Consider the following 16,528-nt stretch of genomic DNA (forward strand, 5'->3'; position numbering starts at 1 on the left):
TGTCCAGAGACTGTAGGTGAATTGTCTGGTAGATTCTGAAGATGAGCTTGATGCTGGCATCCTCAAGTGGGCAGGCCTGGTGCCCGGGTCAGTGGCTGGGCTAGACTAGTGCTTGGGTTTATAAGGGTGGGCTGGCATTTGGGTCCATGGGGTAACCCTGGCCCCTGAAGTCCTGGTGATGGACTGATGCAAGAGAATTTGGCCTATAGCCTGGGGCCGCTGACACTGGCCTGAAGGTTGGGTCCATGAGGTGCAGCCTGACACTGGGGCTGGCCATGTGCCTAGGTCCTCAGGAGCCAGTCTGGAATTGGGGCAGGCCAGGAGCCTGACTCCAAAGGAACCAGTCTGGAGTCTGTGTTCATAGAGCCCAGCCCAGCACCTGGGCAAACAGAGAGCCTAGGTTCATAGGAGCAGGCCCAGTCCTGGAGTAAGGCAGGAACCTGATTCTGCAGGAGACTACCTTGAGCCTGGGGTCTCCGGTAACCTTCTTGTTACTAGGGTGAGGCAGGAGTCTTGGTTTACTGAAGCTCACCTCAAGGCTGGGTTTGCAGAGGCTTAGCTAGTAGGGTACTACCAGCTTCACAAACTGAATTGAGAATTCCCTCTTTTACTGTGTTCTAGAAGAGATTATATAAAATCAGTGTTAATTCTTTAAATGTTTGGTAGAATTCTTCAGTAAATCTATATAGACCTGGAAATTTTTCTTTGTAGGGAGATCTTTAAAATTAAAAATCTAGCTTTCTTTTAAGTTATGGGACCATTCAAATAATCTGTTTCATATTAAATGGACTACAGAAGTTTGTTTTTTGAGGAATTGTTCCATTTCATTTGAGTTGTCAAATTCGTATGTGTGACGGAAACTTGATATAACTTTTTTATTGGTTTCTGTAGATGTTACATTATGTATACATAACTTATGATAGTTCAATAGTGGGGTTTTTTTTCCCAGTTTGAGTGAAGCATAGAAATCTTCGTATCCCCTAACCCTGTCATGTATAATGATCTTAAATATTTTCACTAAATACATTTAGAACCATATCAGACAGTGGTTTAAAAATCAAACATAAGTTTTAAAAACCAAAGAGAAGTCTATTATATTTACTAGCTTTTTTGCTTACTATGTTCTTTTCTCCTTCCTAATATACCAAGGTTCCTTCTCGTATTATTTTCTTTCTGTTTAGAGAACTTCCTTCACCATTCTCTTAAGGTAGGTTGTATAGGTTGCATCTTTTCATATTCCCACCAGTAGTGCACAAAGTTTCCTTTAATTTCTCCACCTTGTCCTCACTAATTCATGTTATTTTCTGGAGGTTTTTAATAGTAGTCATCATAATAGGGTTGCACAGAGTCGGACACGACTGAAGCAACTTAGCAACAGCAGCAGCAGCATCATAATAGATGTCAAATGATACAGTATTGTGTTTTAGGTTCGTATTTCTCTAATGATGCTAAAGCTGAAACTCCAGTACTTTGGCCAACTCACGTGAAGAGTTGACTCATTGGCAAAGACTCTGATGCTGGGAGGGATTGGGGGCAGGAGGAGAAAGGGACGACAGAGGATGAGATGGTTGGATGGCATCACTGACTCAATGGACATGAGTTTGAGTGAACTCCAGGAGTTGGTGATGGACAGAGAGGCCTGGCGTGCTGCGATTCATGGGATTCATTACTGAGTGACTGAACTGAACTGAAATGAAATGAATGATTAGTGATGTTGAACATCTTTTCATGTGCTTGTTGGTCATTTGTATATCATCTTTGGAGAAATGTTTCAGTCTTTTGCTCACTTTTAATTGGGTTATTTGTTTTGTTGTTGTTGAGTTGTAGGAGATTTTTTTTAACGTATTCTAGATTAACCCCTCATCAGCTCTATGCTTTACAAATATTTTCTCCCACTCCATAAGTCACTTTTTCATTCTATTCATTGTGTCCTTCGATGCATAGTTTTTGAGTTTGATATAGTCCCACAAAAGGGCTTACTTTAAAAATTAGTGCACTTAAAACAATTTCCCACCTCTTCTCTTTCTCTCTTTCCCCAGCTTATTTTAAATTTGAGCTACTCAGTATCTGCAGGCCAAATTACTGAAAGAAATTTCACCTAATTAACCTTTTTTACAAGGCATTACATCTCTGTGGTTTCTGGTTGTCATAATATTGTAAGAATTTCCATCAATTGTGCATATCTTTGCCAGTTTTTGTGTTGATATAGCAAAAGATAAGGTGTATCTTTTATTCACTTAATACGAATACAGGAATTGCTAACCAGAGAATAATATCTTTAACCTTGGGCCATTGGTCTGGCAGCTTTATGTCTGGAAGGGAAAGTAAATACTAACCTGAGTTTGTATCTGCCTCGTGTAGGCAATATGCCTGTGTACTAATTATTTCATGGAAGTGTACCTATATAGTCTATTTTCCACTATCCCCCAGGCTTTTCTTCTTTGTTGATTTGATTCTCCCATAGTGATTTTATAGGAATGGCTCACATTTTTGGAGCCATTTTTGGATTGTACTTAAAGCTGACTATTTAAGCTGTACTTAAAGCTCACATTTTTGAGCCCTTTGGGGTTGTACTTAAAGCTAACTACTATTGCCTAATTGTTTTTTTCCCTAACCATTGCTATATTTCTGTGACCCGGATTGCCAATGGTTTTCCAAATAGCAGCTTGCCATTTGTATACCAAATAGTAATGCCACCTAATAGTAATGCCATTTGCTACTGCCCAGGAATCAGCTATTACCAACTATTATGTGAAAATTTACATGAATGTAATAGTAACCTCTAAATTCACTGCCCAGCAAGCTATCCCAGAAGTCATGAAACTGAATGGCTCACAGATCAATCTAAGGTGTTTGAGGCACATCTTTATTAAATCAATTAAATACACAACAAAAAGCAGGGGGGAAGAGATGGGTAACACACTTGGGATACAATATAAGAAGAGTGGAAGGGTCTTATGACCTGAGTTATACAAGTTCATATATCCTCTCTCTCCCTCTCTGCAGTGTCAGCATTCTCCACTGTGTGGTTTTGAGAATGAAAGTTAAGGTCTTTCCAAGGGAAATCAACAAATACAAGATATCTTGTCAGTGACATCCACTTGCACCAATCAGAGAGCTGCAGAGGGGCCTGTATGCCTGACTGCAGCTCTAACTCATCAACCAGCCTGATAAGCCACTCAGGATTTTGTTTATGTTTCTTAATTACAGGACACAAAAGATCAGAATGGGTGTCAACAGTAGGTGACCCAATTAAAATTTTAAACATATAAAGTGCTTCAAGAGTGCTTCATGAATATTTAATACCTATTTGGCCCTTCAGTCTCTTCCTAACTATGTTTAACACTCACATGGGCTGCCGTCTGTGGGTCGGACAGAGTCGGACATGCCTAAAGCAACTTAGCAGCAGCAGCAGCTCTATTTACTTTATCTATGTCTATTATAACATGTTTCACAAACTACTTGCTTCTATACCTTGCTTCATAAATACTTCTCATTTTACATGTCCATCTCTCTTTAGTTTTATATAGCCTTTTTTGTTTCTCTTATTTCCTACAGCAGAATTGAATATTTATAAACAATAGAGCTAACATGCATTATAGAAAATAACCATTAAGGAGGATGAAACTTCTCTCTCTCTCTCTCTATATATATATATATACACACACACACACACACATATATGTGTGTGTATGTATATATGTATCCCCAAGATGCAGTTAATGAATAAGGCAAGGCAAAGAGAATTGTGGGTATGTTGCCATTTGAATGGAAAAAAGTGCTCACGCATTTCTATTTGGTAGTATTTCTCTGGAAGGATATAGAAGAAACTGATAATGGTAATTTCCTCTCAATAGGGTCATTAGAGGGCATGTATATCCTTTTGCACCATTTTCAATTTTCTAGGACACACACATATTGTCAATTGAAAAACTGATTATTTTTTAAATTTCTTTATAAAATACTAAATAATTTTTCTTTTTCTATACATAGGTATCAGAATGGCAGCACAACTTAACTTACCAGAAAATACAGATGACTGGACAAAAGAGGATGTAAATCAGTGGTTAGAAAGTCATAAAATTGAACAAAAACACAGAGCAATTTTGACTGCACAAGATGTGAGTGGTGCAATCTTGAAGTACTTAACTAAAGATCACCTTGTTGCTATGGGCATAACATTTGGACCAGCTATCCAAATAGAACAGCTCTTCAAAGAGTTGCTGGAGACATCCTCTGGAGATCCTTTCCAGACATGTAAGAGCGGAAAAGGCAGTAAAAGTGTTCCTAAAACACAGCAGAAAGATGGAGGGACTTCAAAACAAAAGAATAAAAAGAAATCAGATAAGGTTAATGACTCTACGGTGAGTACAGTTACTAAAGGTTCTAAGTCACTGAAAAATGAGTTCATGGAAGATGAAATAGATGACACAAAGAAAAAGCAGCCATCCACAGAACCGACATGCATGGCATACCCTTTTGATGAATTCAGTGATCCATATCGTTACAAATTGAATTTTAAACTACAGCCTGAAACAGGACCACTCAATCTCATTGATCCAATACATGAATTCAAAGCCTTCACAAACACAGAAACAGGCACGGAAGAGGATGCTAAAATGAAATTTAGCAATGAGGTGTTCCGATTTGCTTCTGCTTGTATGAACTCACGTACCAATGGCACCATTCATTTTGGAGTCAAGGACAAACCTCATGGAACAATTGTTGGCGTGGAATTTACCACCATCACCAAGGAAGCCCTCATTGACCACTTCAATCTGATGATCCACCAATATTTTGAAGACCATCAGGTCCAAAAAGCAAAGAACTGCATTCGAGAGCCAAGATTTGTAGAAGTTTTACTGCCAAACAGTACTCTATCTGACAGATTTGTTATTGAAGTGGATGTTGTTCCAAAATATTCTGAATGTGAAGTTGATTATTTCCAGATTAAAATGCAAAATTGCAGCAACACAATATGGAAACAAAGTCCAAACTTCTCAGTCTTTGTGCGAGATGGGGCCAGTTCTAAGGACATCATGAAAAGTAATATGGATTTCAAAGCATTTAAATTAGATTTGAAAAGACTTGCAGAATCTAGGAAAGAGGCAGAAGAGAAATGCAGAGTGAAAACAAATAAAAAAGAGAGCGAGGGGCCAAAGCTTGTTAAATTGTTGACAGGAAATCAGGATTTGTTAGATAATTCATACTACGACTGGTACATTCTTGTAATAAATAAATGCCACCCTACACAAATCAAACACTTAGATTTCCTAAAGGAAATTAAATGGTTTGCTGTGTTGGAGTTTGATCCTGAATCTGTGAGCAAGGGTGTGGTCAAAGCATACAAAGAAACCCGAGTAGTAAATCTTCACTTCCCAAGTTTGTATGTGGAGGGGAAAACCACAACTGAGAAGATTACTAGTCTGAATCTTTATCAACAACTCAGCTGGATTTTCTGCAATGGCCGGTTAGATCTTGACAGTGAAGAGTATAAACCCTTAGATGCAAGTTCCTGGCAAAGAGAAAAAGCATCTGAAGTCAGGAAACTGATTTCATTTCTTACCCAAGAAGACATAATGCCAAGAGGGAAGTTTTTGGTGGTATTTCTATTACTCTCCTCCGTTGATGACCCAAGAGACCCCCTCATTGAGACTTTCTGTGCTTTCTACCAAGATCTCAAAGGAATGGAAAATATATTGTGTATTTGTGTAGATTCACGCATATGTCAGGGATGGAAAGATCTACTTGAAGCAAGATTAACAACACAGCAAGATGAATTATCAAACCAATGTGTTTCTTCTTTAAGTCTTGAAGAGATAAATGGAACTATTCTTAAGCTAAAATCTGTGACTCAGTCTTCCAAGAGATTTTTACCATCTATCGGTTCATCTACTGTCCTTCTGAAAAAAGAAGAAGATATCATGACTGCTCTGGAAATTCTCTGTGAAAATGAATGTGAAGATACAATATTAGAGAAGGACAAAAAAAAATTACTTGAATTCAAAGCATTGAAAGAGGAAGATTTTTATCGAGGAGGCAAAGTAACATGGTGGAATTTCTACTTTTCTTCTGAAAACTATTCTTCCCCTTTTGTGAAAAGGGATAAATATGAAAAACTTGAAGAAATGATTCAAAGAGGGGCAGATTCTTCTAAGTCGACATGTGTCAAAATTATTCATCTGTATCATCATCCAGGCTGTGGTGGGACTACGTTGGCTATGCATATTCTCTGGGAACTAAGGAAGAAATTCAGATGTGCTGTGCTAAAAAACAAGACAGTGGATTTTTCTGAAATTGGAGAACAAGTGACTAATTTAATAACCTATGGGACAACAAATAATCAGGAATACTTACCTATATTACTGCTTGTTGATGATTTTGAAGAACAGGATAATGTCTATCTTCTGCAAGCTTCTATTCATACAGCTGTAGCTAATAGGTATATTCGATATGAGAAACCTCTAGTGATCATTCTAAATTGCAGGAGATCACAGAATCCTGAAAAAAGTGCAAAGATCTCAGACAGTATTGCCCTAATACAACAACTGTCTCCCAAAGAACAGAGAGCTTTTGAGCTTAAATTGAAAGAAATTGAAGACCAACATAAAAACTTTCAAGATTTTTATTCCTTCATGATTATGAAAACCAACTTTAATAAAAAGTACATAGAAGATGTGGTCAGGAATATCCTGAAAGAACAAAATATTTCCACCAAGGAAGCAAAGCTTTTTTCCTTTCTGGCCCTTCTTAACTCATATGTGCCAGATACCACCATTTCACTATCACAGTGTGAAAAGTTCCTAGGAATCACAAGCAAGAAAGCTTTCTGGGGAACAGAAAAATTTGAAGACAAAATGGGCACCTACTCTACAATTCTAATAAAAACAGAGGTGGTAGAATGTGGGAACTACTGTGGAGTACGCATTATTCACCCTTTGATTGCCATTCGTTCACTGGAAGAATTGAAGATAAGCTATGACTTGGATAAGAGTCAAATTACGCTGGACATGCTAACAGAAAATTTGTTCTATGATACTGGAATAGGAAGAAGCAAATTTTTAGAAGATGTGCAAACACTGCTGCTGACAAGACAGCGCAATGAAAATGAAGGTGAAATGGGAACTTTGTTCTCCCCGTTCATTGAAGCATTACATAAAGAAGAAGGGAACGTGGCAGTTAAAAATGTATTACGTGGAGGTATTCGTCGGTTCAACCCAAATGCATTCATTTGCCAAGCCTTGACAAGACATTTCTACATTAAAGAGAAGGACTTTGACAGTGCTCTACACTGGGCAAATCAAGCAAAAAAGATAGAACCTGACAATTCGTATATCTCAGATACACTGGGTCAAGTCTTCAAAAGTAAAATAAGATGGTGGATGGACGATAATGAAAGAAACAGGAGCATTTCTGTTGGGGAGCTATCTGACCTTTTGGATTTAGCAGTACAGGCCTCAAATGCATTCAAGGAATCTCAACAGCAAAGTGAGGATAGAGAGTATGAAGGTAAGGAAAGATTTTATCAGAAGTCAAAAAGGCGGTATGATACTTACAATACAGCTGGCTATCTAGGGGAGATAGAAGTTGGGCTCTACACAATCCAGATTCTCCAGTTCATTCCTTTTTTTGACAATAAAAATGAACTGTCTAAAAGAGATATGATCAATTTTATATCAGGAAGTAAAGATATTCCTGGAGAAGCAAACAATGAATTTAAATTAGTCCTCAAGAACTTTATTTCTTACCTAACCAATTTGAAATTTTCTTTGAAAAAGTCCTTTGATTTTTTTGATGAATACTTTGTCCTTCTAAAACCTAGGAACAACATTAAACAAAATGAAGAGGCCAAAACTCGGAGAAAGGTGGCTGGGTATTTTAAGAAGTATGCAGATATATTCGGCCCCTCAGAAGAATTACAGAACAAAGATTTTGGTTCAAAGCTTAGTGTACCGCTTCAGGTAGAGCTGTATCGGAGAAGCCTGGAAGTTTTAAAAGCAGACAAGTTTTCTGGACTCTTGGAATATCTTATCAAAGCTCAAGAAGATGCTGTACACACCATGGAAGATATAATGGACAAATATACTTTTCTCTTTGAACAATGCACTGTCAAAATCCTGATAAAGGAAAAGCAAAATTTCATCCTGGCCAACATCATTCTCTACTGTATTAAACCGACCTCCAAAATAGTGAAGCCAATTAAAAAACTGAAAGATCAGCTTCGAGAACTCTTACAACAAACAGGAATGTCGTATCGGTATCCAGAACCTTATTTCCTAGCTTCCCTCTTATTCTGGCCGGAAAACCAACAACTAGATCAAGATTCTAGACTAATGGAAAAGTATGCTTCGTCACTGGAAAATTCTTTTCGGGGACAATATAAGCATATGTATCGTACAAAGCAACCAATTGCCTATTTCTTTCTTGGGAAAGGTAACAATATGAACAGACTTGTTCACAAAGGAAAAATTGATCAATGTTTTGAAAAGACAGCTGATATTAATTTCTTGTGGCAGAGTGGAGATGTATGGAAGGAGAAAAAAGTCCAAAAGCTTTTGCTTCGGTTAAAGGGACGAGTTGGAAATAATTGTTTACACATAGAATATGGAATCAATGAAAAAATCACAATACCCATCACACCTGCTTTTCTGGGTCAACTCAGAAGTGGTAGAAGCATAGAAAAAGTGTCTTTTTACCTGGGATTTTCCATTGGAGGCCCACTTGCTTACGACATTGAGATTATTTAAGAGTTTGGCCTTCTCCCTCCAGGAATATGGACAAAATACCACTTAATTTTTTAGACCCAAGATGTATACTTATTTTTTTTTATTGGCGGATAATTGCTTTGCAGTGTTGTGGTGGTCTCTTCTGTGAATCAGTCATAATTATCCCTTCCCTTTTCAGTCTCCCTCTTCCCCACCCCCACCCATTTTATCCATTTGGTCATCGCAGAGCACCAAACTGGACTCCCTCTATTATACAGCAGTTTCCCCCAGTCTCCTGTTTCACACATGATACTGTATATATGTCATTGCTACTCTCTGTTTGTCCTACCCTCTCCTCCCACCATACTTTAAGTTGGCAAATTTATAGATACAGCCTCTAGTTTTTTGGCCCTGTGCATACAGTACTTATATTTCCTCGTAAGCATGTTGTAAGTCCCACATAGATTGTGATGAAAAAGAGATGTGAAAACTATCAAATATCTTCCGTGGTTTGGACACCACCACTGAGGGCAGAATAAGAAGGAGCCGGATGGAATTGGGCTTCCCAGATGGCTCAGTGGTATAGAATCTGCCTGCCAAGCAAGGGACACAAGAGACACGCATTCAATCCCTGGGTCAGGAAGATCCCCTGGAGAAAGAAACAGCAACCCACCCCAATATTCTTGCCTGGGAAATCCCATGGACAGAGGAACCTGGCGGGCTACATCCCATGGGGTCACAGAAGAGCAGGACACGACTTAATGACTCAACAACACGGAAGGAATGAGAAGCAGTGAATGCACTCATTCAGATGCACAGAAACCCACCATTCCCTCAATTAACAACCAAGGCACGGATTGAGGAAGATTGTCTACTTTCTTCTCAAATGTGAAAATTTTTCAGAATCAAAAGACAGTGGTTATGGTACCAAGACATTACATTATCTGCAAAACCATTTCACAAAAAAGGTGAAAACCTCTCAACAACAACATGTAATCTTACCGGGCAGACTGGGAAGGTACTCTGTACTTGGCACTGAAGGATCTTTCAAAGCAGAGGACCAACCAGTTCTCTGAAGGTTATACCTATAGAAGTATGCAGATCTTACCAAAGTAGATTAGAGAAGCAGGCTTCCTTTTCATGAAGTAGGTGACAATTGAGCAGAAGTGAATTTTGTTTCTATAGCTAAGAAGCTCATAGGCCTCCAAACAAACAAAAATACAGCAAAATTCCAAAGCTAAGGAATAAAAAGGACTCTTGTGAAAAGACTAATGAGTCTCCAATCCAGGGGATCCCATTGTTCTAGCAAGTATACATATAACCAATGCACAACCAATGAGAGGTACTCAAAATGTCATTTTCCCTAATAGAATTATGGCTCTGGGAAATCATCAATGGTTGCTAAAACTGATTTTTTTTAAAAGCTGATAAAGAACTATAATAGATGAGTCAAACTGTCCTAAATTCTGATCAATATTAACATTGCTGAGAGAGAAGCAGACATTACTGTCCTGGAAGCGCTATAGGAGTGCTCACTGTAACCCGGAGACAGTCTCACCAAATAAATGGACCTGAATCAAATCAAACCTCTGGATCTTACTTTCAATTTAAAGGAAATACAGACATTGGATGTTTTTCTAAGTAATTCTGTGTATGGGATACGGAGATGGATTAAAGAGAGTAGATGGGCATTATAGCTGCAACAAGATTGAACCAGAGTTAACAAGTGCTGTATTATGAGGGCCTGAGAGGTCATCAGACTCTGCTCTTCTCTTTGGACTGTGCTTTTGAAGTTTTCTGTTATAAAATATTTGTAAAACAAATAAGAAATGCTGTCTGTTTTTGCCTCAACAATCCCATTCAATTTTTTTTTCCCCACTGGAGGAGGTTTTTTCCTTTGCCACTGCATGAAATTTCAGCTTCATAACTTATTGGCTCACTCTTGGCATAAAATCGTCCTCTGTTTCAGTCTCAATTTAGAGATGAGAATGTCAAGTCACAATAATTTCTCTGGGGCCACTTCCCATACTGTTCCAGGTTTTGTTCTGCTCTAAGAGAAATAGTCTCGGTTGGAGTCCTCTTACCTTCCCAGGTGATCCTTTTGAACTCAGACCAGCTTAGGCAGGTACGTGAGAAGTACTTATGGATGTTTGTTCTACCGATGGTATAGAGTGCATCTAATGTCCAGTCTTGAGAACAACATGCCCCATACAGTCAAGGGATGCATCAAGCACTCCACATAGTCCTCCTGAAGCCTCCTCCCCACCTCCCAGGCTCAGGATGAGATTCTCATGGTGCTTGGGAGAATTGTCACCAAAAGAACCTCTTCATAAACCCTCTCTTCCTCAATGCCAGCAGTGGACAAACTACAGCTCGTGGGCTGAATCCAGCCTGTCTTTTACTTTTAAATAAAGTTTTATTGGAACACAGCCACATTCACTTGTTTAAATACTGGCTTTGGCTGCTTTTGTGTTGCAACAGAGTTGAATAGTTGCAACAGAGACCATATAGCCCACAAACCTAAAATATTTGCACAGCCATCTGGCTCTTTACAGGAAAATGTTGCCAAGCCCTGCTCCATGCTATCAACTCTTTATATCTTTATTGTAGGTCAGTTGTCTAATTGGTTCTTGGACATTTACCTTGAAAATACACATCTTGGTGTATCATCTAACTTTGGTATCTGAGTTCTGTCATTTTAGGGCCAAAGTTAAAATGTAAGAACAATTTTATCTCACAAAATCCATTTTCCACAGATAAATCTAATTATGCATTATTTGAGGACTCTGTCTGTATGCCTTGTTCATCCTAAGAAGGCCAGAGTCCCAGTCTGGCCCATGCCGCTGCCCCTCCCTTTTTGGGGATCTGTAGGGGAGGGGGACCGGCAGCCCTGCTAGTGTATCTCTCCCTTTCAAGAAATTCTAGACCATCTCTGGCGAGCAGATGGCTATGAGGTGGGGCGGGGTTTGAAATAATGTGCTAACACATTTGCTTTTTAGGCTGCTGTTTATTCTGAGCTGCCTTGACTGGACTCTCCCTTGCAGCTGCAATAACTGTGGGTCTTTATCAAGGTGGTCTTGGGGTAGAATCCCTCTTTTATTTTACCATGTGATATAAAACATTTATTTTTGACCTGGCCTGTGGCTTCCAGCAGCAATATGTTTCATTTTCCTAGTATGCAAGTACAGGCTCTGTGTGCTCAATTTTGTGAGAGCTTTGGAATTTAGATGATAGTATAATTCAAGAGGGACTTCCCTGGTGGCTCAGATGGTAAAGTGTTTGCCTACACTGTGGGAGACCCGGGTTCAATCCCTGGGCCAGGAAAATCTCCTGGAGAAGGAAATGACAACCCATTCCAGTATTCTTGCCTGGAAAATCCCATGGACAGAGGAGCCTGGTAGGCTACAGTCCATGGGGTCGCAAAGAGTCGGACACAACTGAGCAACCTTCATTATTGGCCTTCATTATAACTCAAGAAGATCATGATCACTTTCTTATCTTGCTCAAAATAATAATAATAATTATAATCATCATCAGCATCCAGGCCACTTCGCCAAGGAACAGCAGAGTAATAAATGTGTGTCTGTTTTTCTTTTTTGCAAATTAAAACAATAGTTGAATTATGCTGGACAAATTTGACAAGTACATTGATCTATCATTCTCTTTACCTATTTAGCTTTATATTTTCCCTAGGTCCATGGAATCTGGTCTTGAAAAACAGAAATGTGGAATGTAAGATTTAAATATTAATTATTTACTATTCCATAAGACAGCACTTTCAGTTGAACAGAATCTCCTGAAAGGTGTTTCCAAATTGCCTATTCTATCTCCCAATTCGGACAGAGTCAACCTAGACTGAGAAGGCATCAGATATATTTTTTTAACTTGAAAATCGCTGATCAGGTCATTGTAATACACGTTTCCCAGGAATCCCCTGGCAGTTCAGTATCTGAGACTCAGTGCTTTCACTGCCTGGACCTGGTTTCAATCCCTGGTCGGGGAACTCATATCCCACAAGCCATCTGGTACAACTTCCCCACTGAAAAAATAAAGAAGTTTCCCAACTCAGCATTCAGAAAGAAATATTAATCAACTCTCTCAAACAAATGGTGGCTGGCACAAATGAGCTTTGGAAATTTAATGGCATTCTGCTTCTGGTTATTTGGAATGTAGATTAGCAAAGAAATCTCAGTAACATCAAAGGGAAGATCACTTTTCAAATGGACTGTTATTTCTCTTAAAAATTTGTACTTTATTTCCTCACTTGTTTTTATATTTCTTGCTCCTCCAAAGGTCTTTCTGTTGGAAACTTGGAAAATACTAAAAAAAGAGCTCCTGTGCACTGAAATGTCTATAGATTTTCACCTTCTCTTTTCCTACTGTCAGGAAGCCCAGCACCAATTAAAGCATGTGTACTATTATTCTCTGTTCCTTTCTGTACTTTTAAAACTTAAATATGTATGTACACCATCATCATAACATTGTAGACCAGTTTCTAATTCTAGGGCAGGCTTTGTAGCCTGAGAGTCCTGTGTCTCCACTGAATGCATTTAAAGGAAGTAAAAATTTAAATTGTATTTTCTTTCATTAGTGGAAGGAGAAAATTGTTCAGTTTGAAATCCAGAAATTTACCCTTTAGTTAAATGCTATCATCATCTCATCCTATTTGTTGAAAATATAGGTAAAGCCTGTATTTTAGTGATTTACTTTATGTCACTTGGCTAGATATTTGGTCACCCACATGTTATATCAAACATCCATCTAGATGTTGTGGTGAAGATATTTTTAAGATAATATTAGCATTTAAATCATAGATTGTGAGTGAAGCAGTTTATCCTCCATAATATGGGTGAGCCTCATCCAATCAGTTGAAGGCCATAAGAGAAAAAGGACTGAAGTCTTCCAAGGAAGAAGTTCTAGAGAGAGTGCCTCCAAACTCCAGCTACAAAACATACACACACCACACACATATACACACTACCTGTGAGTGTGGATTTTGTGTGTGTGTATACATCTCTCTCTGTATTGTTGTTGTTGTTTAGTCACTAAGTCCTGTCCTACTCTTCGTGACCCCATGGACTATAGCCCACCAGCTCCTCTGTCCATGGGGTTCTCCAGGCAAGAATACTGGAGTGGATTGTCATGTCCTCCTCCGGGGGATCTTCCCTACCTAGGGATCGAACTCATGTCTCCTGCTTGGCAGGCAGATTCTTCACCACTGAAGCCCGGGGAAACCACCCCCCCCACACACACTCACCTCTCTCTCTCTCTCTCTTTATATATATACATATACACACACACACACATATATGTACACATCCTATTGATTCTGTTTCTCTGGAGAACTGTCACCACCCTTAAACCAAAAATTAGCCATCAGGAGTCTCAGATCATCCAGAAACCAGCCTTAGTATCCTTGCTTTGATCAGTCACTGGCTGTGAGAGGTCCATGGAATTTGCCTTGATGCAAATGCAGGAATGAATTTCAGAGTCCAGCAACAAAGGCACTTGGTCAATTAAGCTCCCTACAGTTAGAGATCTTTAAAGTGCATTTTCATGGCTATCACAAACACCAAGCTCAAATAAAACAAAATTAAAGTAGTTCCAAGTCCTAGACAAAAATGGATTACATTTGGTAAACTAAGACAATCTGATTTCTGAATGTCTACACAAAAAGATGTCTCTATAAATATCTCTATAGAAAGCTCCAAGTGAGCTAAGTGTTTAAGAATAATTTAGCATTAATTCAAAATCATGATACAGGAACAAAAAGACATTATAGCTAGTTTATTGGTTAAGAAAGAAGTTGAGAATTTCCCTGGTGGTGCAGTGGATAAGAATCCGCCTGTCAGTGCAGAGGACACAATTTCGATCACTGGTACAGGAAGATCCCACATGCCATGGAGCCACTAACCCATGCACCACAACTGAGCCCATGCTCTAGATCCCACAAGCTGCAATTTGTGGCAACTACTGAAGCTGTATGCCTAGAGCCTGTGTTCCACAGTAAGAGAAGCCACCATGATGAGAAGCCCACACACCACAATGAAGGGAGCTCCCACTTGCTGCAACTAGAGAAAGCCTGTGCAAAGCAACAAAGACCCAGTGCAGCCAAAAAAACAAGTAGATAGAAGAACTTGATCTGAAGGTAGTTCAGATTCACTGGTCCATGGTAATGGCTAGACACAGGGTGAAGGTGAAAGCCGCTCAGTCAGTCCAACTCTTTGGGACCCCGTGGACGACACAATCCATGGAATTCTCCAGACCAGAACACTGGCGTGGGTAGCTGTTCCCTTCTCCAGGAGATCCTCCCGACCCAGGGATCGAACCCAGGTCTCCCACACTGCAGGAAGATTCTTTGCCAGCTGAGCCATTAAAGAAGCCCAAGAATACTGGAATGGGTAGCCTGTCCCTTCTCCAGCAGATCTTCCCGACCCAGGAATCGAACCAGGATCTCCTGCATTGCAGGCGGATTCTTTACCAACTGAGCTACCAGGGAAGCCAGATATAGGGTAACAGGGATCATATAAAATAAGGAAAAGGAGCCATTTCACAGAAATGGGCTGCTCATTCATTTAGCGTGTTTCATGCAGTATTATATTCTGCAGTCTGAAGGGAGGCTTTAGGATTTCACTGGCTCCAAACACAAAATCAGCAATAAGAAAATGACAAATGAAAAGGTAGCATGTTCTTTTAGTCTCATTAAATATGACATCAATAGTTCAGGATCTTCAGAATTAATGAGAAAATCTGTTGCAGTTCATGTTCTCCTGAAAACAGACTCAGACACCAATGTGACCAGTCCCCAAGTCTTCAGGGTGTTTATCTCGCATCCCCTAGAATGCTTGTTTCTTACCAAGTGTTCTAGTGCGCTGGCCTGCTCATCTGACTTGATTAGCATGATGTCATCGATATAAGGGATCCCAGTGATGTTCAGTAGGATGTCCAGATATGTATGTTAATATCGTGACAGAGGGACCTAGAATGTATGCAGTCTTCAGGCAAAGCTACTGACTATCCTGCTGTCCATTTCTGATCAGGCTGGACCATAAAGCATTGTCAGAAACAATGCCCTCCTATCATGCGCCTGGGAGCATTCTAATCTTCTCTGGGGAAGATGCCACAAGTGTCAGCAAAATTGCAATTAGGGCTTCTGTTGGTTAAGTCTGTGGTATTTATTGTCTAGAGAAAAGGTCTTATCAACTTCAAACAATAAGCATAAGAGATGCATATTCTTGGACTATAATGCAAGGAAGTCTGAAGTGGATCATGCTGCTGCTGCTGCTGCTAAGTCGCTTCAATTATGTCCGACTCTGTGCGACCCCATAGACGGCAGCCCACCAAGCTCCCCCGTCCCTGGGATTCTCCAGGCAAGAATACTGGAGTGGGTTGCCATTTCCTTCTTCAATGCATGCAAGTGAAAAGTGAAAGTGAAAGTGAAGTCGCTCAGTCATGTCCAACTCTTCGCGACCCCATAGAAACACCCCTCTATATCTGGAAATTTAAAAACAAACCAGAAAATGTATAAGCTAACAATAAGACAAAAAAGGAAATTTTAAAGCAATTGTTAACTGAATAAAAATTAAAACATTACATTTTAAAACTTGTGAGACAAGGCAAAGGTGTTACATGGAGAGGAATATATAGCCTCAATTACTGATTTCAGATAATGAAACATAATGAAAATTAATCAACTGGCTGTAAACTTATGAAATTAAAAAATAGAATATCTCAAAGAAAATGTTAAGGTATATTACAATAAAGATAAAGCAGAAATCAATGATACAGAAAAGAAGAAAACGGAAGAGCTGGATAAACCAAAA

The 16,528-nt window shown here is 39.3% G+C and overlaps 1 protein-coding gene across 3 annotated transcripts in view; it reads left to right on the forward strand.

Annotated features, from left to right (window-relative positions):
• The window catches only part of LOC147374674 (sterile alpha motif domain-containing protein 9-like), a 38,223-nt gene extending 27,688 nt beyond the window's left edge, over window positions 1-10,535 (forward strand). For 2 of the 3 annotated variants that reach the window (XM_086397877.1, XM_086397876.1), the window contains one exon: window positions 3,994-10,535. In XM_086397877.1, coding sequence (XP_086254003.1) covers window positions 4,002-8,747 — 4,746 coding nt within the window. In that variant the 5' untranslated portion in view covers window positions 3,994-4,001 and the 3' untranslated portion in view covers window positions 8,748-10,535. The remainder of the gene's footprint in view (window positions 1-3,993) is intronic. The other variant, XM_086397878.1, reaches the window with a different exon arrangement.
• Window positions 10,536-16,528: the final 5,993 nt, after the last annotated feature.

The sequence above is a fragment of the Bos grunniens genome, chromosome 4 (assembly GCF_055505025.1).
Source record: "Bos grunniens cultivar Pamir isolate PY7600 chromosome 4, Bosgru_T2T1.0, whole genome shotgun sequence".
In the NCBI taxonomy this organism is placed as follows: domain Eukaryota; kingdom Metazoa; phylum Chordata; class Mammalia; order Artiodactyla; family Bovidae; genus Bos; species Bos grunniens.